The sequence below is a fragment of the Ornithorhynchus anatinus genome, chromosome 20, assembly GCF_004115215.2.
Source record: "Ornithorhynchus anatinus isolate Pmale09 chromosome 20, mOrnAna1.pri.v4, whole genome shotgun sequence".
Classification (NCBI taxonomy): Eukaryota; Metazoa; Chordata; class Mammalia; order Monotremata; family Ornithorhynchidae; genus Ornithorhynchus; species Ornithorhynchus anatinus.
The window spans coordinates 21,525,566-21,548,542 of NC_041747.1; the positions used below are offsets into that span (position 1 = coordinate 21,525,566).

The 22,977-nt window shown below is 48.6% G+C and overlaps 1 protein-coding gene across 5 annotated transcripts in view; it reads right to left on the reverse strand.

The window, feature by feature from the left end:
- CEP126 (centrosomal protein 126) overlaps positions 1-13,457 on the reverse strand; it is a 32,292-nt gene extending 18,835 nt beyond the window's left edge. The window contains exons 1-5 of one of the 5 annotated variants that reach the window (XM_029048068.2): positions 13,439-13,457; positions 9,818-9,937; positions 7,088-7,233; positions 5,381-5,477; positions 1,293-1,488 (exon numbers count right to left, since the gene is read on the reverse strand). In XM_029048068.2, coding sequence (XP_028903901.1) covers positions 1,293-1,488; positions 5,381-5,477; positions 7,088-7,233; positions 9,818-9,933 — 555 coding nt within the window. In that variant the 5' untranslated portion in view covers positions 9,934-9,937; positions 13,439-13,457. Of the gene's footprint in view, positions 1-1,292; positions 1,489-2,639; positions 2,697-5,380; positions 5,478-6,547; positions 6,703-7,087; positions 7,234-9,817; positions 9,938-11,812; positions 11,922-13,438 lie in introns of those variants that run through there. The other 4 variants (XM_029048071.2, XM_029048069.2, XM_029048074.2 and 1 more) reach the window with 4 other exon arrangements.
- Positions 13,458-22,977: the final 9,520 nt, after the last annotated feature.

Sequence of the window (22,977 nt, forward strand, 5' to 3'; positions counted from 1 at the left end):
TTCTCCCTCCTTCTTAGACTGTGAGCCCCATGTGGGACCGGATCTGATTAACAACCTCATTAATTCCTTCTACCCCAGTGCTTAGAACAAGGGTTGACCCAAAGTAGAACCAGTGTGGCCTAGTGGATAGAGCACGGACCTGGGAGTCAGAAGAACCTGGGTCCTAATCCCAGCTTCACCACTTATCCGCTGCATCCCTCATCTCTAAATGGCACCTCACCTATAAAATGAAGTTTGCTTTAGATAGAAGCAGCCTGACCTAGGGGAAAGTGCAGAGGCCTGGGAGTCGGAGGACCTGGGTTCTAATCCCAGCTCCGCCACTTGTCTGCTGAGTGACCTTGGGCAAGTTGCTTACACTTCTCTGGGCCTTGGTTCCCGCGTCGGCAAAATGGAGATTCAATATCTGTTCTTCCTCCTACTTAGACTGTGAGCCCCATGTGGGAGCTGATTATCTTCTCTCTTCCCTAGCGCTTAGTACAGTCCTTAATGCATAGTAAGCACTTAACAGGTACCACAATTATTACTATAGTTTAAAAGCCACTCGTAGAAATACATCAGCCATTTAGTGATATATTTTCACCTGAATAGTGTTGAAAGTACATAATTTGGGGGAAAATATTAGAAAGAAAATATGTCTTAAAAGTTTGACTTTGAAATTAAGCCACAGGAAAGAGAATTAGTGTCCCCTAGTGGTAGTTATCTCTTCAGATGCCGTCAAGTCGCCGCCACTGGACTTGGTGGACATATTCTCTCCAGAACGCTCTATTTTCTTTGTTCTGGTATCTATAGCCATAGAATTTTCTCGGTCAAAAAAATACAGAAGTGGTTTACCATCACCACCTCCTGCGCAGTAAAAACAAAGCGCACAGTCCAAGGAGGACCTGGGTTCTAATCCCGGCTCTGCAGATTGTTTGCCGTGTGGCCTTGGACACGTCATTTAACTTCTCTGTGCCTCAGTTTCCTCAACTGTAAAATAGGGATTAAATCCTACTTCCTCCTACTTAGATCCCTTTGTAATTGAGAGCGGCAGCTATTATCATCCCCGCTTTACAGGAAAGGAAACTGAGGCCCAGAGATGGTAAGTGGTTTGCCTGAGGTCACTCAGTAGGCAGTGGCAGAGCTGGGACTAAATCCAGGTCTTCGAAGAGTCGTTCTCTTTCCACCAGGCCATTCTACTTCCCTAATGGACTATAATTCATATCATATTTTGGTAACGGGGTTCATACTGAACTCAGAGGAAAACATATAAAAATATTACTCTTTATTAACAATTATGAAGTTCTGTTTCATACCTGCAAACTGCTCAGGTGCTGGTCTTCTAAGAGTCGCTGGGTTTCTTCCAGATTTTGCTGAAAGAGGACCCGATCGAAATCCAGGTTTGCTTTATTTTCCGGCATCTCTTCGTTAAAGTTAACCTCATCTGAGTGGTGATTTTGATACCTGGAACCAATCCTTGTCACTGCTGAAGCCAAGGGAAAGTCCATAGTTCTGGAAATGAGAAAGAATATTAACATGATTTTTATGTATCATATAGATAACTTTACATTTATTTTCAGTACGAGAATGTTGGCTGACAAGTTCCCATATATGGATACTGGAGAAATGTATAGGTATAGGGCGGACTTCTTTTTTTCATAGTTATGGAAGCCATGTCAAATAAGGCAAGGAACCACCCTTGACTGCAAGCTCGTTGTGAGCAGGGAAGGTGTCTGTTTATTGTTATATCGTACTCTTCCAAGCGCTTAGTACAGTGCTCTGCAAAGACAGTAGCCATGGGGACTGGGACTGGCACCTTCTTGAGCCTCCACGAACTGATTATTTCCAGGTTTAAGGGGGACGTGCTTAACCCGCTGTCAGTCGCTCCTCTCACATGACTGCTCTCGAGGAGCAGCGGGGTGACCCAGCCAACAGAGTACAGGCCTAGGACTCAGACTACCTGGGATCTAATCCTGGCTTTGCCACTTGTCTGCTGGGTGACCTTAGGCAATCCAATTAACTTCTCTGGGCCTGAGTTTGTTCATCTGTAAAATGGGGACTCAATACCCCATCCCCTTCCTACTTAAACTATGAGCCCCACGTGGGACTGTGTCCACCCTGATTAACTTGTATGTCTACCCCAGTGCTTGGAACAGTGCTTGACAGTAAGCAATTAAATACCTGAATTATTAATTATTACATAGCAAGGTGGAGGAAGACAAGGAGGCGGCCGATTGTCAGGGCAGCTGCTGTTATGGTTTCGGTAACATGTCTCCCAAGAGAGAACACAAAGGGCCCCAAAAGATCCACCTGGAAGGTGAGAATGCTTTAGGAACTTCTGCCTCGCCACATACAGTCCATACGTATCTCCAATATCCATGTATATACCTAATATATATAGATAGAGATCGAATATCTGTATATATACCTAAAGATCAGTGGCACCCCAATTACCAGTGCAATCAATTCCTGACCTTTTCTTTGTGACTGGAAGCAAGAGAGAGAAGGACAGCGGAGCAGGAAATCACACCAACAATAAGCCACCCAAGTGCTTCCCTCTCATGCTCTTCTAATCTCACCCTCTTCGTCTTTCCCTTCGTATCCATTCTCCCGTCCCCAGCAGAATATCTACTAAATCTACTAAATAGCTAGTAGATATTTACCTTTAGTGATGTCGTTTCTCATTATTTTCTTTACTCCTTTCTTCTCTATTCCTTCTTCTTTTCTCTTCTCTACCGTCTTTCCCCCCACCCCGTGGTGGGGGGCGGGGGGGTGGAGGGAGAGGGATGAAGGGAGAGGGAGATGGGGGGCTAGTTATAGAAAAGGGAGGAAGAGGTGGAGGCTGAGGCCAAGGAAGAGGGAGTCCTGAAGGAAGACGAAAGAGGTGGGATAGAACCACAAGGTAACACGGAGGGAGGGGTTGAACTAAGGGGAGGACTAGGGAAAGGAGAGATGGAAGTGGAAGGTGAGGGAGGGATGGAGGGGGAGGGCAGAATGGAAGGAGAGAAAGCTATGGAAGGAGGCGGAGAAGAGCTGGAAGGGGTGGGAGAGGAAGAGATAGAAGAGGAGGAAGAAGTCTCAGTAGCAAGGTGATCAGGACCGGGGGATGGAAGGCCACCAGAGGACCGAGGTGGAGGAGACGGCTTGACGGGTAGTAAGATATTTGGGCTAGCCGCCGAAAATTGAGGCAAGCGAGGGACACAGCCAAGAGGATAAGGAGGGAGAGGTGCTAGTGGACGGAGGGCAAAGCTGGATGGGCAGGAAAGAACCAGATCGGGCAGAAGAGTTTCAGAGTGGGTGGGGGAAACAACTGAGTGAACTGGAAGGGCCTCGGGTAGGAGAACAGGCATACGGTGAGGTGGTGGAGAAAGCCTGATAGGCAGGAGGGGCTTGGAGCCAGCAGCTTGCAAAGACAGCTGTAGGGGGAGGGAGGGATCAGGGGTGGTAGGCAGAGGAGTCAGTCGGCCAGGAAGAATGGCTTCATTGCTGGAGGGAGGGCCGGGGGCGCCGCCACAAGGAAATGAAGCTGGAAGGCGGGGGAGGCAGCTAGGCAGGCCGGAAGGGATTGGGACGGGCAGGAGGGCAACGGGTTGGGCGGGAGACGTAGGAAAATGGACAGGAAGCTTACGCGGCAGGCGGGTGAGGGAGACGGCTGAATGGGGAGGAAAGAACTGGGAAGGAAGCGGGCACGTGGGGGCAAGGGAGGAAGGTAGATGGGTGAGAATATTGGGACTGGCTGGTGTGGAAACAGCTGGGCAGGCAGGAATGGCTCTGGACAGATGGGAAAGCCTTGGGGAGAGTGTGGAGGGAGAAAGCCTCGTTAGGCCGCTCTGCTCCAGCATACCCAGTTCCAGGCTCTTGTTCCACCTTTTTTTTTCTTTGGCCCTGCTCACCCGCAACATACAGTGGACCGCGTGAGCGGAGAATTGCACACTGTTGATAGGATGTCTTCCTCTCACTTCCTCAATATGATGGAATTCCTCTCAGCTTCTGCCCCACCATTTCGCCCTCATCCATGATGTGTGATGGCAGGTGATGAAGACTGGGGTGACCCAGAGCAGAAGCAGGGAGATACTGCCCGTAATTCAAGGCTGTGGGCAAAATTCGGCCAAACCTCTCAATGAGCATGGGTCTGGGAGTCAGAAAGACCTGGATTCTAATCCCAGCTCTGCCGTTTGTCTGCTGTGTGACCTTGGGTATGTCACTGCACTTCTCTGTGCCTCGGTTACCTCATCTGTAAAACGGGACTGAGACTGTGAGCCCAGGGGGACTGTGCCCAACCCAATTATCTTATATCTACCCTAGCCCAGTACATGGCACATAGTAAGCGCTTAACAAATACCCCAATTATTATCATTGTTATTGCTGCAAGTGACTTGTGGAAAGCTTCATGCTGGGTATGTGTACAAATGCATATGCATGAAAAGAGAAAGATTCTGGAGAGAGGCATGAGTCAATTTTTCTTGAGAATTTAGACAGAGAATTGGGTGACTGCCAATCTCCTCTTCCACAAATATACCAGAAGGAAAAACAGATGATTTTCGCTAAGAGGGAGCGGTTCTAAGGAGGGAAAGTGATCTTCCATTTTTCTTATCCTTGTGATTTTTTTTTTAAGGAATAACGCTCTGCTTCCACCTCAGTTTCCCCTGTTAAAATCCCCCAAAGAATCGAAAGGCAAAAAGAGAAATGAAGAATGGTAGTATACAATGGATTGTCACCCTAAAGCCTAGATAAGTCCAGCCTATACACATTCTATACAGTAGCTAAAATTTATGCTCAAAATCTCCTTAAAATTTTAATTTCTCACAAATAACACCTGTAACTTCAACTAAGTTATTCCACTTATATAGTCAATATGGTCAAGTGGAAGTTTTTCTTAAAGGGAGTATAAACAAAAACCATTTGGTTTCGATTTTATGTCACTTTTCCTCACAGATTAAATCTTCCCCTTCTCTCACCAAAGTACTTCCAATTCTCCTCAATTGGAGATGATTCCTTTTCAAAATTTTGTGAGTTACATGAAAGGTACATACTTTACTTTGTCCAAAAAATAAGCACTTTAAGTTTATTGCAGAGGGTGAAAAATAATTTTCCCTCCACTCATGAACGGAACGGTCTTCAAAGTCTCTCTGCCTATGAATAGTTCCAATATTTATCATAGAAAGTTAAAAGTGCTTAGGCTTGGAAATTTTCAACTACAAATTTTAACTGTGAGTTGCTGTGTGATTGCTATGAACTCATAATTTGGTGTCACTTTCATGAACTCTAAAATGTTTTTTTTTTAAAAAAAAAGCTTCAGCAAACGAATAGATATGATTGCCAAAACTGCAAATAAAGAGCTACATCAGTACTGGATTCAAAACAAATGATTAAGCGGTGCATATGTTCTTGCTAAAATATTTACCGGCAGTATTTTGGGGATCTGTTGGACAAAGATGTAACGTCAGATCCTTGAATTTGTTCCAGGGCCTCTTCTAACTGGGGAATTGGTTTCCCGAGGACTGTACCGGTGACAGAAGGAAAAATACGAAGTTAAAGTTTTAGTTTTAAATATCAAAAGATTAATCTCCACTCATCTCTCTGGACCTTTTAAACATAATAATAGATACATATCGTCGATGTCTACCTTGTTTAAAAATGTACACTTTAAAAAAAATTTATCCATTGAACCGGTCCCATCTTTTCCCCTTAAACTGTAATCTACTTAAAGACTCATGCTATGTACTCTCTTACTTCTGAATACACAGAGTTCAGCACTCCACATTGCCCAGTATGTCTGCTGACTGACCGATTTACAATTCTTGGCCTCAGTCTCGTTCTTAATCAAGCATGAAATCATCCTTGATGCCACTTTTATATCTTCTGTCATGAGAGAGGTTAGGTAATGTGGGTTCATTGTAGAATTAAGACAAAACTCTTAGTTTAATTTCAGGACAAAGAAGACGGGGATGGCACAAGGTCATTCCTTTCAGATTCAGTCTGTGAGGACGAGTACGTATATGAACTATTTGTTGGTGCAGGTAATTCCACTTTTAAAACCAATCCTTCCCTCCCTTTCACTCCTCCAGGACCACTGAGCCATTGATTCCAAATGGGGCCAATTTCTCCCATACCAAGAGATTCTTCTGCTTGCTTAGGGAAAAGAGTTGTCTCCAAAGCATGGGGCTTGGGACAGCTGTCCTAATTGACCCCAATCGACAAAGTATTTATCTGGTGAATTAAGATGGTGTGAACTAGAAGCGATCACATTTTCATTCTATAATCCAAAGCGGGAAAAACTCTAATGCTTTAAGAACCCTTAAACTGACATCTTGTCATCATTTCAAGATGATGACCTGTTCTGTCATCCTCACACTGTGGCAAATTCAGGGAAAATGGGGAACTTCAGTTTTCTATTTTTTTTTTTTTTAAACTCAAATTTTACTTTGGGGATTTTACCTCCTTGGACATCCTCTGTCGCAGGGATGCATCATCGAACATTCATATCTCTTACCTCTAATGATCCTTCTTGGTTTTGCGACTTGTGAATCTATGTAAAACTTTTTTAAGCTTTCTAAAGCTCTGACTGTACCTTTTAGTAATAGTAGAGTTGTCATTCAGTTTGGAAACGATGCTTCTGACGGTGAAATTGCATCCAGGATTCTCTTTGAGAGACACTCCTATCATCAACTGTGGATCTCATTTATGTATCCTTCAATCAGTTATTTATGTGGGCAGAGCACTGTACTAAGAAGTCGGGAGAGTTCAATTAAGTAGTCATGATCCCTACAGTCTTTTCTTGAACCTATTGATATTTTTGGTCAGCCCCATATCTTCTAATATCAAATCCTCTGTGACAACTATGCACTGTATGAAAATAATATTTCTGCATTGTTTTGAACTTACTCCCCTCTGGCTTCAGTAGATGCCTGCTGGGTCTGGTGATGTTTTATTTGGAGAGGTATAATTCCTGCCTCCACTCTTATTTTTCAATAATTTTTCAAGACAGGCAGTGTGGCCGAGCGGTTAGAGCACGGGCCTGGGAGCCAGAAGGACCTGGGTTCTAACCCCAGCTCCACCACTTGTCCGCTCTGCCAAAGCAATTTCCAAATTCTAGTAGCAATTTATGCACCTGCTCTCCTGCGGTGAGAAGGAGGAAGATGGGCACGTTGGAATCTTTCAGTAACTTCCTCCAGCTTCTGTTTCCTTTGCTGAAGAATCTGCTCCCGGATTCTTTGTTCTTTTTCTTCTTCTTTCTTGTGCTTCTCTTCAAGGGCTCTTTGTGTAATTCACAAAACAAGACACGCTAAAATATCAGCACACAACCGTATACGTCAAAACACTAACAAAACTGTATAATCCACAGAATTCAAAATATTATTTCTTTGAAGATTATGCCACATATTTCATGGCAATTTTTAATATCAAATGATGTTTCATTTTAGAAATCTATTGAAAGGGCTTGGTGTCCGAGTAACAATTCAACATCATGACCTAATTTAGGTTGGATTTAAAGAATCATAACTAGGTTACAGTTTTAGCCAAAAGTCTGTGTCTTCCCTAACCACATATACTTATTTAAATCTGTGACAGAGCGGGATATTTTTCATATGCCATTTTTCAAACGTGGCAGGGGTTGAATCCCTCACTCAGTGAATGACCCAAGCCGGTGACCTGACGCGGCCAACTGATGACCCTGGAGAGTTGGCGAGGTTCTACACCTCTCAATAGTGTAAACCTGACCCAAAGAATTTCTCCCAAAGGACACTGTAGTCCAGCGGCTAATGCGCTACCGATACTGACAGATGCCAACAGCCCTTAGGGCTAGTGTAAGCAACTTTCCACCAACCCAAACACAACCAATAAAACGCAGTATTGCTATTGACAAACAGCAGCAGGCATTATGATGACTGGTGAACGCACCCTTACACTAACCCAAACAACGACGACGACACAGAAACCCACAGTTGCTTCCACACCCGAGGTGAAATAAGCTCGGAAACCAGTCGATCTTCTTAACGCATGCCCCTGTCTGAAGTCAATTATACTCCTTTTGAGGGGCTGGCCATATCTTGGACCGCTTGAATCAAATAGCGAGGCCCTGGGGGTAATGTGAGGGTATCAATAAAATATAATATGAAGAAATCCATTATCTACTACTAAGCAGCTAAGTCATTTTGCTCCCTAGTTCCACCGTGACCTCCGGTGCGGTGTGCTAGATGCCTCAAATTAACCCAACCATTTCTGGGCATTAGCTTTTAGACTAGCTCTGCAACTCAGAGATGGGCGGGCCCCAAAGCTGCCTGACACCCGTGTGCTTTTAGCTGATGTGGTGGAGTCAGGGGACAAGGAGGAATCAAATGTGTACACATGAATGGTGCAGGCCACGTTGTAGGTCACTGATAAATATTTAATAACCATAATATAACAATGCATCAGGGCATCCTTGGAATCCAAAAAAAAGGTAGAAAGAAGTATATTTGTCCAAACATGTATAAAAAAATACTTGCGGCTTCCAAACACTCCTAAACTGCTCCTTGCTTCAATCCCTTCAAGCCTTAAGCGCTTAGTACGGTGCTTTGCACACAGTAAGCGCTCAATGAATATGACTGAATGAAGCCTGGCACCCCACCAGGAACAGTCTTTCCTCAATGTCTCAACTTTGCCAAAGTATGTTCTTCTCCGGTGTCTCTCTGAAAAGCAATCGATGGTATTTATTGAGCGCATACTGTGCACGGAGCACTGTACTGTTTCGGAGAGAGGATCTCTCCCACTTGCGGATTTGTCACGAGCTTCACTGACCACCTAAAACAGCTCCACCTCTTTGGGTGAACTGCCTAGCGACCAATGATCTAATATAGTACTGCACATTCAGGATAGAAATTTACATGTGCTCGTCTCTAACAGTAGACCTATTGGTATGGTATCGGTCGTGGTTCTGTCTCAATAAAAGAGACCCATATTATCTTTTCAAAGTCGCCCCGATCATTTTCAGGAACAAAGCTAAGAGGAAAATATCAGACTTGAAAACAGCAGAGAACGAATCACAACCTTGCAGCGATACCGGTTAATACGGTTCGAAAGAAATCACATAACAGAGGAAGAAAGGTCCGACGAACAAAAAAATCCGGCAAACATTTTTTTCTCTCCCCAAGGGTGATTTGCAAAAGATTTCCATTGATGTAGTGTACTAATAACCTCTTGGGAAACCTTGGGCTTGCACATTAAAGAGATACTGAAATAGGTAGCAAAAGAAGTCAACAATAAAAGGAAGTGAAAAAAAGCCTTTAGATTGATCTTGAATCGAAAGAGCTGAAGAACCGAGAAATAGTTGCAAGTGAAAGAAAGTTTCCTATTTCCTGCTGATATCACGGCTTCCTACATGCGTTCTGACACTTTTAGTTCTCAAATATTCCTCCTTTTCGGTTCTATTTTCCCATTTTCCAAAAACATAAATTCATCGTATTCTGGCTCGAAATTGGACGGAGAATGGAAGTGAACAAGTAACCTGAATCAAACCGCATTTCGACAGAAGTATCAAAACTGCTAATCCACCGTGAGATGCTAAGAAAGCGAAAGGGGAGAGGTGCACAGAAGCATGACATTATGAAGAATAGTTCAGCACCAGAAGAAAACCTTGGCCACGAGCAGCTCCAAGGACGAATCGCCACAGTCTTCTGCTTTGCGAGTTTGGAAACTACGAACAAAACATTAGGGGCTCTGAAGATAGCACCGTCCCATTCGAGTGGATTGCTAGGAGCTGGGTCCCTGAAATGCTACAGAACGGTGACAGAGGAGTCTATCAATTCACCATCATACTTAAAACTTCCTGAATAGCCCAAAATAAAATAAGGTCACTCACCTCCTCCTTCGGTTTGACTCTACACAACGTTTACGTGCCCGGATTCGACACTTTCTCTGCTCCTGAAGTAAAATTTGGCGTTCTGCTTCTAAATCTTTTTCTAGATGAATTTTCATATTTCTACCGAGAGTATTTAGTTAAAGAAAAATGCGGGAAAATATCTCGATCTGCTGAATAGCAGTGTTTTTAGGGCATGGGAAAATAAAAGCTATCAGACTGTTAACGATAGTTAAAGGAAGAATGATACTAATGCCGTTTAAGTGCATACCATGTGCCAAGCCCTGTACTGAGCCCTGGGATACAGCGCTTAGAGCAGTGCCCAGGGCTAAGAACAGTCCGTGGCACATAGTAAAAGCTTCACAAATGCCATCATCGTTGTGATCATGATAACAAGATCAAATCGGACAAAATCCCTGTCCCATATGAGACTCACAGTCTAGCAGGGGGAGGGAGAACAGGTATTCAATCCCCATTTTGCAGGTGAGGAAACCGAGGCACAGTGAAGTTAAGTGACTTAAGATGTACGGCATTTAATTTCGACCGCTGCTCTCCATACTATTATAGCTCACATTCAATCCTCTGGGTGGGCATGTTATTATGCTGTTAGTAAAAAACCCCCACTCCTTTACCACTTGTGATGTCTCTAAATAGACTACAGCCCACTCTCGGTCATTACTGCGTGTCACGTAACGATAATAACAATGGCATGCGCTGGAAGCGCTTACTACGTTCCAGGCACCGTACTAAATGCCGGGGTGGATACGGGCAAATCGGGTTGGACCCGGTCCCCGTCCCTCTCGGGGCTCACATTCTCAATCCCCATTTTCCAGATGAGGTCCCTGAGGCCCAGAGAAGTCAAGTGACTTGGCCAAGGTCACCGGGCAGATCAGGGGCGGAGGCGGCATTAGAACCCAGGACCACGTATGTAGGTTTCTAGCTTCTTCTCCCCCCAATTTGAGGGCATTTCTCCGCTCAGTGTCACCTCCAGCAGAGGGTGGGCAGAAGGGGGGGGGGGGAGGGAGGAATTAAAGCCAACTGCTAAAATGCAGCTCGGATAAGAGATCTCGCGGAGGAGTCGGTTTAAGCGAATGGCGGGAATGAGATTTTGGGTCGACCGCTCCATCTCGCCGGAGAAGCGGCGTGGCTTAGGGGCAAGAGCCCGAGCTTGGGAGCCAGAGGATATAGGTTCGAATCCCGGCTCCGCCACTTATCAGCCGCGTGTCTTTGGGTAAGTCACTTCACTTCTCCGGGCCTCAGTTCCCTCTTCTGCAAAACGGGGATTAAGTCCGTGAGCCCGTCGTGGGACAACCCGATCGCCTCGTGTCTACCCCGGCGCCTAGAACAGGGCCTGGCGCAGAGTAAGCGCTGACCGCAGGCCATCGTCGTTATTATGGGCAGGGACCACCGAGAGGTGACTGGATTTTAAATGGGTGATCGGGTGGTATAAGGGCAGGTTCTGGACCCCGAGAAGCAACGGAGGGACCGAGAGACACGGGGAGGATGGGGCATTTTGGGCGTCCCGGAGGGGGTTGGGGTGGAGGGCGGTGGGCAGGGAAGGGGGAAGCCACCTGGCACGGAAAGCTCCAAACCCATCATCGTGGCATAACCGGGCTGGTCGGGGGCGGCAACTGGCAGCGGCCTAGGCCAGCGGTGGGCACAGAGGGAGGGAAAGCTCGCTGGCTCGCTGGCTGGCTGGGCGTGCGTTATCGACCCCGCCGGCTCCACCCGGGGGTCGAAGGTCACCTGTCAGTCAATCGGTCCGGCCTGTTTGGGGCGCGCCGGCCGAGCCCGGGGGCGCGGAGCCCTGGGCCAAGCGCTCGGGAGAGGACAACGGTCCCAAGGAGCTGACCGTTCGGGGGGCGGGAGGCAGATGGTAACTCCGATAAATCCCGGCCAGATCCTGCTCGCCGGCGCTTTGGGGGTGGGGGGCGGCGGGGGAAGAAAGGGAGCGAATCGGGGTGACGCAGAAGGAAAAAAAAAAATGCTCATTCTCACCGGAAAATCCAAAGGAGGCTCAGGCAAGGGAATGAGAGTCCGGCATCTCCGTGTCCAGCCTCTCTCCCGCTCGGGGACCGGGACCGGGACCGGGACCGGGACCGGGACCGGGACCGGGACCGGGACCGGAGGGAGAGGAAGGAGGAAGAGGAGACAGGGAGGGGGCAGAAAGGGGAAAGGAGGGGAGCAACAGGAGGGGGGAGAGGGAGGGAGGGAGGAGGAGGGAGGGGAGGAAGGGCAGGGGAGAAAGGGAGAGGAGGAGGGGAGGAAGAAAGGAGGAGGGAGAGGAGGAGGGGAAGAGGAGGAGGGCAGGAAGAAAGGAGGAGGAAGGGGAGAGGAGGAGGAGGGGAGGAAGAAAGGAGGGAGAGGAGGAGGGGAGGAGGAAGGGGAGAGGCGGTGGGAGGAAGAGGGGAAGAGGAGGAAGGGGAGAGGGGGAGGGAGAAGGAAAGAGAGGGGAGGAAGAGGAGAGGAGGAGGGGAAAGGGGATGGGAGGAAGAGGGGAGGAGGAGGAAGAGGAGAGGGGATGGGAGAAAGAGGGGGAGGAAAGGGAGAGGGGGAGGGAGAGGAGGAGGAAGGGGAGAGAGGGGATGGGAGGAAGAGCAGGAGGAAGGGGAAGAGGAGAAGGGAAGGAAAGGGAGGAGAGGAAGGGGAGAGGGGAAGGAGGAGAGAGGGGGAGGAAGAGGTAAGCGCTTGGCCCCCTGCTCTGCACACAGTAAGCGCTCAGTAAATAGGACTGAAGGAAAAGAGGAGAGAGGAGGAGGAAGGGCAGAGGGACGGGGGGCTCGCTGTGGGCAGGAGCTGTGAATGTGTCTGTTCTGTTGGGCCGCTGTCTTCTCCCGGGCGCCTAGTCCAGTGCTCGGCGCGCGGAAAGCGCTCAGTAAAGACGATTGAATGGACGGATGGCTGGCTGGCTGGCTGGCTGGATGGATGGATGGATGGATGCGCTTAGAACAGTGCTCAGCACATAGCAAGCGCTTAACAAATACCATAATTATAAGTATTATTATTATTATGGATGGATGGATGGATGAATGAATGAATGGATGGGCTTAGAACGGTACCCAGTACATAGTAAGCACTTAACAAATACCATAATTATTATGATAATTATTATTTTGGACGGATGGGTGGATGGATGGATGGATGCGCTTAGAACAGTGCCCAGCATGGAGTAAGCGCTTAACAGATCCCATAATCGTGATTATAATTATTCTTATGGATGGACGGGTGGGTGGATGGATGGATGAATGAAAGGATGGATGGATGGATGGATGGATGGATGGATGGATGGATGGATGGATGGATGGATGGATGGATGGATGGGCTCAGAACAGTGCCCCGCACGTAGTAAGCGCTGAACAGATACCATAATCATTATTATGGATGGATGAGTGGGTGGGTGGGTGAATGGATGAATGAATGAAAGGATGGATGGATGAATGAATGAATGAATGAATGAAAGGCTGGCTGGCTGGATGCGCTTAGCACAGTGCTCAGCACATAGTCAGCGCTCAACCAACACCATAACATTACCATTATAATTATTATTGTTCCGGAGGGAGGGAGGCGAGCAGGGCCGGGGCAGGGTAGGAGTGTGGGTGCTGGGGTGCCGGGGGGGAAGGATACCCGAAGAGGGCGTTGTTCCGCCGCCGCCTCCCGCCTCCTCCTCCTCCTCCTCCTCCTCCTCCTCCTCCTCTTCCTCTTCCTCCTCCTCCTCCTCCTCCTCCTCCTCCTCCGCCGCCGCCGCCGCCGCCGCCTCCGCCCCGGGTTGGGGTCCCGGGCCTCAGCATCCTTCAGCGGCCTCGACCATCGGGCAGCTGCTTCCTCGGCGGCGGCTCGGCCCGCTCCTGCCCGCTCCTGCCCCTCCCCGCCGCCGCCGCCGCCGCCGCCGCCATCTTGGCAACCGACGGACGCCGTTCCCTTCGCAACCGTTGCTAGGGTGGAGGGGGGCGCCGGGAGGGGAGGGGAGGGGGCGGCCCGGGCGGCCAATGGGAGGCGCCGATCGCTCCGCTCGGCGGCCCGGGTGGCCAATGGGAGGCGCCGGAGGATGGCCAATGGGAAGCGACGATCGCTCCGCTCCGTGGCCCGGGCGGCCAATGGGAAGCGGCTGGGGCTCCGTTCGGCGGCCCGGGAGGCCAATGGGAGGCGCCGGCGGGCGGCCAATAGGAGGCGCCGATCGCTCCCCTCCGCGGCCAGAGCGACCAATGGGAAGCGCCGGGAGACCCATTCGGGGCCGGGCGGCCAATTCATTCATTCAACGGTATTTATGGAGCGTTTACTAGTCGTTCAATAGTATTTATTGAGCGCCTATTACTCATTCAATACTACCTATTGAGCGCCTACCCGACATCCCGTCCTACTTATTGAGCGCCTATCCGGCATCCCATCTTACTTATTGAGCGCCTGCTAGATATCGCCTCCTACTTATTGAGCGCCTACCCATCATCATGTCCTACTTCTTAGCGCCTTCTAGACATCGCCTCCTACTTATTGAGCGCCTACTAGTCATAGCATCCTACTTATTGAGCGCCTAATCTCCAACCCGTCCTACTTATTGAGCGCCTACCCTTCATCCCGTCCTACTTATTGAGCGCCTAATAGACATGGCATCCTACTTATTGAGCGCCTACCCTTCATCCCGTCCTACTTATTGAGCGCCTAATAGACATGGTATCCTACTTATTGAGCGCCTACCCGTCATCCCGTCCTACTTATTGAGCGCCTACCCATCATCCCGTCCTACTTATTGAGCGCCTAATAGACATGGCATCCTACTTATTGAGCGCCTACTCATCATCGCGTCCTACTTATTGAGCGCCTACCGTCATCCCGTCCTACTTATTGAGTGCCTACTCGCCAACCCGTCCTACTTATTGAGCGCCTACCCTTCAACCCGTCCTACTTATTGAGCGCCTAATAGACATGGCATCCTACTTATTGAGCGCCTACCCGTCATCCCGTCCTACTTATTGAGCGCCTACCCATATCCCGTCCTACTTATTGAGCGCCTAATAGACATAGCATCCTCCTTATTGAGCGCCTAATCGCCAACCCGTCCTACTTATTGAGCGCCTACCCTTCATCCCGTCCTACTTATTGAGCGCCTACTAGTCATAGCATCCTACTTATTGAGCGCCTACTCGCCAACCCGTCCTACTTATTGAGCGCCTACCCGTCATCCCGTCCTACTTATTGAGCGCCTAATAGACATGGCATCCTCCTTATTGAGCGCTTACCCGTCATCCCGTCCTACTTATTGAGCGCCTCCTAGACATCGCGTCCTACTTATTGAGCGCCTCCTAGACATCGCGTCCTACTTATTGAGCGCCTAATAGACATGGCATCCTACTTATTGAGCGCCTCCTAGACATCGCGTCCTACTTATTGAGCGCCTACCCGTCATCCCGTCCTACTTATTGAGTGCCTACTAGATATGGCATCCTACTTATTGAGCGCCTACTAGTCATAGCATCCTACTTATTGAGCGCCTTCTAGACATCGCATCCTACTTATTGAGCGCCTACCCTTCATCGCGTCCTACTTACTGAGCACCTAATAGACATGGCATCTACTTATTGAGCGCCTACCCGTCATCCCATCCTACTTATTGAGCGCCTCCTAGACATCGCGTCCTACTTATTGAGCGCCTACCGTCATCCCGTCCTACTTATTGAGTGCCTACTCATCATCGCGTCCTACTTATTGAGCGCCTACTCATCATCGCGTCCTACTTATTGAGCGCCTCCTAGATATGGCGTCCTACTTATTGAGCGCCTAATAGACATGGCACCCTACTTATTGAGCGCCTTCTCGTCAACCCGTCCTACTTATTGAGCGCCTACCCTTCATCCCGTCCTACTTATTGAGCGCCTACCCTTCAACGCGTCCTACTTCTTAGCGCCTTCTAGACATCGCATCCTACTTATTGAGCGCCTACCCTTCATCCCATCCTACTTATTGAGAACCTAATAGACATGGCATCCTACCTATTGAGCGCCTACCCTTCATCCCGTCCTACTTATTGAGCGCCTACCCTTCAACGCATCCTACTTCTTAGCGCCTTCTAGACATCGCATCCTACTTATTGAGCGCCTACCCGTCATCCCGTCCTACTTATTGAGCGCCTCCTAGACATCGCGTCCTACTTATTGAGCGCCTACCCATCAATCATCCCGTCCTACTTCTTAGCGCCTTCTAGACATCGCATCCTACTTATTGAGCGCCTACCCTTCATCCCATCCTACTTATTGAGCGCCTAATAGACATGGCATCCTACTTATTGAGCGCCTCCTAGACATCGTGTCCTACTTATTGAGCGCCTACCCATCATCCCGTCCTACTTATTGAGCGCCTAATAGACATGGCATCCTCCTTATTGAGCGCCTAATCGCCAACCCGTCCTACTTATTGAGCGCCTCCTAGATATCGCCTCCTACTTATTGAGCGCCTACTAGTCATAGCATCCTACTTATTGAGCGCCTACTCGCCAACCCGTCCTACTTATTGAGCGCCTACCCTTCATCCCGTCCTACTTATTGAGCGCCTACTAGATATGGCATCCTCCTTATTGAGCGCCTACTCGTCAACCCATCCTACTTATTGAGCGCCTACTCATCATCCCGTCCTACTTATTGAGCGCCTACCCTTCAACGCGTCCTACTTATTGAGTGCCTACTAGATATGGCATCCTACTTATTGAGCGCCTACCCTTCATCCCATCCTACTTATTGAGCGCCTACCCATCATCGCGTCCTACTTATTGAGCGCCTACTCATCATCGCGTCCTACTTATTGAGCGCCTCCTAGATATGGCGTCCTACTTATTGAGCGCCTACTAGTCATAGCATCCTACTTATTGAGCGCCTACTCGCCAAGCCGTCCTACTTATTGAGCGCCTCCTAGATATGGCGTCCTACTTATTGAGCGCCTACTAGTCATAGCATCCTACTTATTGAGCGCCTACTCGCCAAGCCGTCCTACTTATTGAGCGCCTCCTAGATATGGCGTCCTACTTATTGAGCGCCTACTAGTCATAGCATCCTACTTATTGAGCGCCTACTCGCCAACCCGTCCTACTTATTGAGCGCCTACCCTTCATCCCATCCTACTTATTGAGCGCCTACCCATCATCCCGTCCTACTTATTGAGCGTCTACCCTTCATCCCGTCCTACTTATTGAGCGCCTACCCTTCATCCCGTCCTACTTATTGAGCGCCTACCCGTCATCCCATCCTACTTATTGAGCGCCTCCTAGACATCGCGTCCTACTTATTGAGCGCCTTCTAGACATCGCGTCCTACTTATTGAGCGCCTACCCTTCATCGCGTCCTACTTACTGAGAGCCTAATAGACATGGCATCTACTTATTGAGCGCCTACCCGTCATCCCATCCTACTTATTGAGCGCCTCCTAGACATCGCGTCCTACTTATTGAGCGCCTCCTAGACATCGCGTCCTACTTATTGAGCGCCTACTCATCATCGCGTCCTACTTATTGAGTGCCTACTCATCATCACGTCCTACTTATTGAGCGCCTACTCATCATCGCGTCCTACTTATTGAGCGCCTCCTAGATATGGCATCCTACTTATTGAACGCCTAATAGACATGGCATCCTACTTATTGAGCGCCTTCTCGTCAACCCGTCCTACTTATTGAGCGCCTACCCTTCATCCCGTCCTACTTATTGAGCGCCTACCCTTCATGCCGTCCTACTTATTGAGCGCCTACCCTTCAACGCGTCCTACTTCTTAGCGCCTAATAGACATGGCATCCTACTTATTGAGCGCCTACGCGTCATCCCGTCCTACTTATTGAGCGCCTCCTAGACATCGCGTCCTACTTATTGAGCGCCTAATAGACATGGCATCCTACTTATTGAGCGCCTACCCGTCATCCCGTCCTACTTATTGAGCGCCTACCCGTCATAGCATCCTACTTATTGAGCGCCTCCTAGACATCGCGTCCTACTTATTGAGCGCCTACCCGTCATCCCGTCCTACTTATTGAGCACCTACTAGATATGGCACCCTAATTATTGAGCGCCTACTCATCATCGCGTCCTACTTATTGAGCGCCTACCCGTCATCCCACCCTACTTATTGAGCGCTACCCATCAATCCCATCCTACTTACTGAGCACCTACCCGTCAACCCATCCTACTTATTGAGCGCCTACTCGTCATCCCGTCCTACTTATTGAGCGCCTACCCTTCATCCCGTCCTACTTATTGAGCGCCTACCCGTCATCCCGTCCTACTTATTGCGCGCCTACTAGACATCGCGTCCTACTTATTGAGCGCCTACCCGTCATCCCGTCCTACTTATTGAGCGCCTACTAGACATGGCGTCCTACTTATTGAGCGCCTACTCGTCATCGCGTCCTACTTATTGAGCGCCTACCCGTCATCCCGTCCTACTTATTGAGCGCCTAATAGACATGGCATCCTACTTATTGAGCGCCTACCCGTCATAGCATCCTACTTATTGAGCGCCTACCCATCATCCCGTCCTACTTATTGAGCGCCTACCCATCATCCCGTCCTACTTATTGAGCGCCTAATAGACATGGCATCCTACTTATTGAGCGCCTTCTAGACATCGCGTCCTACTTATTGAGCGCCTACCCGTCATCCCGTCCTACTTATTGAGTGCCTACTAGATATGGCATCCTACTTATTGAGCGCCTACTAGTCATAGCATCCTACTTATTGAGCGCCTACTCGCCAACCCGTCCTACTTATTGAGCGCCTACCCGTCATAGCATCCTACTTATTGAGCGCCTCCTAGACATCGCGTCCTACTTATTGAGCGCCTACCCATCATCCCGTCCTACTTATTGAGCGCCTACCCTTCAACGCGTCCTACTTCTTAGCGCCTTCTAGACATCGCATCCTACTTATTGAGCGCCTAATCGCCAACCCGTCCTACTTATTGAGCGCCTTCTAGACATCGCATCCTACTTATTGAGCGCCTACCCTTCATCACGTCCTACTTACTGAGCGCCTCCTAGACATGGCATCCTACTTATTGAGCGCCTCCTAGACATCGCGTCCTACTTATTGAGCGCCTACCCGTCATCCCGTCCTACTTATTGAGTGCCTACTAGATATGGCATCCTACTTATTGAGCGCCTAATCGCCAACCCGTCCTATTTATTGAGCACCTCCTAGACATCGCGTCCTACTTATTGAGCACCTACTAGATATGGCATCCTCCTTATTGAGCGCCTACTCGTCAACCCGTCCTACTTATTGAGCGCCTACCCTTCATCCCGTCCTACTTATTGAGCGCCTACCCTTCAATGCGTCCTACTTCTTAGCGCCTTCTAGACATCGCATCCTACTTATTGAGCGCCTACCCTTCATCCCATCCTACTTATTGAGCGCCTAATAGACATGGCAAGCTACTTATTGAGCGCCTACCCGTCATCCCGTCCTACTTATTGAGCGCCTCCTAGACATCGCGTCCTACTTATTGAGCGCCTACCCATCATCCCGTCTTACTTATTGAGCGCCTACCCGTCATCCCGTCCTACTTATTGAGCGCCTCCTAGACATCGCATCCTACTTATTGAGCGCCTACCCTTCATCCCGTCCTACTTATTGAGCGCCTTCTAGACATCGCATCCTACTTATTGAGCGCCTACCCTTCATCGCGTCCTACTTACTGAGCGCCTAATAGACATCGCGTCCTACTTATTGAGCGCCTACCCTTCATCCCGTCCTACTTATTGAGCGCCTTCTAGACATCGCATCCTACTTATTGAGCGCCTACCCTTCATCGCGTCCTACTTACTGAGCGCCTTCTAGACATCGCATCCTACTTATTGAGCGCCTACCCTTCATCCCGTCCTACTTATTGAGCGCCTTCTAGACATCGCATCCTACTTATTGAGCGCCTACCCGTCATCCCATCCTACTTATTGAGCGCCTCCTAGACATCGCGTCCTACTTATTGAGCGCCTACCCGTCATCCCGTCCTACTTATTGAGCACCTGCTCATCATCCCGTCCTACTTATTGAGCGCCTAATAAACATGGCATCCTACTTATTGAGGGCCTACCCGTCATCCCATCCTACTTATTGAACGCCTACCCGTCATCGCGTCCTACTTATTGAGCGCCTTCTAGACATCGCATCCTACTTATTGAGCGCCTACCCGTCATCCCGTCCTACTTATTGAGCACCTACTAGATATGGCACCCTAATTATTGAGCGCCTACTCATCATCGCGTCCTACTTATTGAGCGCCTAATAAACATGGCATCCTACTTATTGAGCGCTACCCGTCAATCCCATCCTACTTACTGAGCACCTACCCGTCATCCCATCCTATTTATTGAGCGCCTACTCGTCATCCCGTCCTACTTATTGAGCGCCTACCCTTCATCCCGTCCTACTTATTGCGCGCCTACTCGTCATCGCATCCTACTTATTGAGCACCTACCCTTCATCCCATCCTACTTATTGAGCGCCTAATAGACATGGCATCCTACTTATTGAGGGCCTACCCGTCATCCCATCCTACTTATTGAACGCCTACCCGTCATCGCGTCCTACTTATTGAGCGCCTTCTAGACATCGCATCCTACTTATTGAGCGCCTACCCGTCATCCCGTCCTACTTATTGAGCACCTACTAGATATGGCGTCCTACTTATTGAGCGCCTACTAGTCATAGCATCCTACTTATTGAGCGCCTACTAGTCATAGCATCCTACTTATTGAGCGCCTACTCGCCAACCCGTCCTACTTATTGAGCGCCTACCCTTCATCCCGTCCTACCTCTTAGCGCCTACTAGACATCGCCTCCTACTTATTTAGCGCTACCCGTCATCCCGTCCTACTTATTGAGCGCCTTCTAGACATCGCCTCCTACTTATTGAGCACCTACCCTTCATCCCGTCCTACGTATTGAGCTCCTTCTAGACATCACATCTTACTTATTGAGCGCCTACCCGTCATCGCGTCCTACTTCTTAGCGCCTTCTAGACATCGCATCCTACCTATTGAGCGCCTACCCGTCATCCCGTCCTACTTATTGAGCGCCTCCTAGACATCGCATCCTACTTATTGAGCGCCTACCCTTCATCCCGTCCTACTTATTGAGCGCCTTCTAGACATCGCGTCCTACTTATTGAGCGCCTACCCTTCATCGCGTCCTACTTCTTAGCGCCTTCTAGACATCGCATCCTACTTATTGAGCACCTACCCGTCATCCCGTCCTACTTATTGAGCGCCTTCTAGACAACGCGTCCTACTTATTGAGCGCCTACCCATCATCCCGTCCTACCTATTGAGCGACTTTTAGACATGGCATCCTACTTATTGAGCGCCTACCCGTCATCCCGTCCTACTTATTGAGCGCCTAATAGACATGGCATCCTACTTATTGAGCGCCTACCCGTCATCCCATCCTACTTATTGAGTGCCTACCCGTCATCCCGTCCTACTTCTTAGCGCCTACCAGTCATCCCAACCCACTTATTGAGCGCCTACCAGTCACCTCATCTTACTTATTGAGCACCTACCAGTCGTCCCATCCTACTTATTGAGCACCTACCAGTCATCCCATCCTACTTATTGAGCACCTACTAGTCATCCCATTCTACTTATTGAGCACCTACTACTAGTCATCTCATCGTACTTATTGAGCGCCTACTTGTCATTCCATCCTACGTATTGAGCCCCTACCAATCATCCCATCCTGCTTATTGAGCGCCTACCAGTCATTCCATCCTGCTTACTGACCGCCTTCTAGTCATTCCATCCTACGTATTGAGCGCCTACCAGGCATCCCATCCTACTCATTGAGCGCCTACCAGTCCTTCCGTTGTACTTATTGAGCGACTACCAGTCATCCCGTCCTACTTATTGAGCGCCTATCAGTCATCCCATCCTACTAATTGAGCCCCTACTACTCATTCCGTCGTACATATTGAGCGCCTACCAGTCATCCCATCCTACTTATTGAGTGCCAACTAGTCCCCTCATCCTACTTATTGAGCGCCTACTAGTCATCCCATCCTACTTATTGAGCATCTCCTACTCATTCAAACGTGCATATTGAGCGCCTACCAGTCATTCTATCCAGCTTTTTGACTGCCTTCTAGTCATTCCATTCTACGTATTGAGCGCCTGCTAGTCATCCCATCGTACTTATTGAGCGCCTACTACTTCATTCCATCCTACCTATTGAGCGCCTACTAGTCATCTCATCGTACTTATTGAGTGCCTACTAGTCATCCCATCCTACTTATTGAGAGCCTACTAGTTATCCCATCCTACTCATTGAGCCCCTACTAGTCATCCCATCCTACTTAGTGAGTGCCTACTAGTCATTCTATCATTTTCATTGAGCACCTACTAGTTATTGAATCATATTTATTGAGCGCCTACTAGTCATTCCATCGTATTTATTGAGCGACTGCTAGTCATTCAATCCTACTTATTGAGCACCTACTAGTCATTCAAATGTACTTGTTGAGCACCTGCTAGTCATCCCATCCTACTTATTGAGCCCCTACTAGTCATTCCATCCTACTTATTGAGCCCCTACTAGTCATCCCATCCTACTTATTGAGTGCCTACTAGTCATTCCATCGTATTTATTGAGCACCTTCTGTTCAGTTCATCGTACTTATTGAGTCCCTATTAGTCATTCAGTAGTACTTATTGAGTCCCTACTAGTCATTCCAATCTACTTATTGAGCCCCTACTAGTCATTCCGTTATATTTATTGAGCGCCTACTAATCATTCAATCGTATTTATTGAGCGCCTAGTAGTCATTCAATAGTATTTATTGAGCACTTACTAGTCACTCAGTTGTATTAATCGAGCGCCTACTAGTCATTCAATCGTATTTATTGTGCGTCTACCAGTTACTGAATCGTATTTATTGAGCACCTACTAGTCATTCCGTCGTATTTATTGAGCCCCTACTAGTCATTCAATCGCATTTATTGAGCGCCTTCTAGTCATTCAATAGTATTTATTGAGCGCCTACTAGTCATTCAGTCATATTTATTGAGCGCCTACTGGTTACTGAATCGTATTTATTGAGCACCTACTAGTCATTCCATCGTATTTATTGAGCGCCTACTAGTCATTCATTCATATTCACTGAGCGCCTACTAGTCATTCAATCGTATTTATTGAGCGCCTA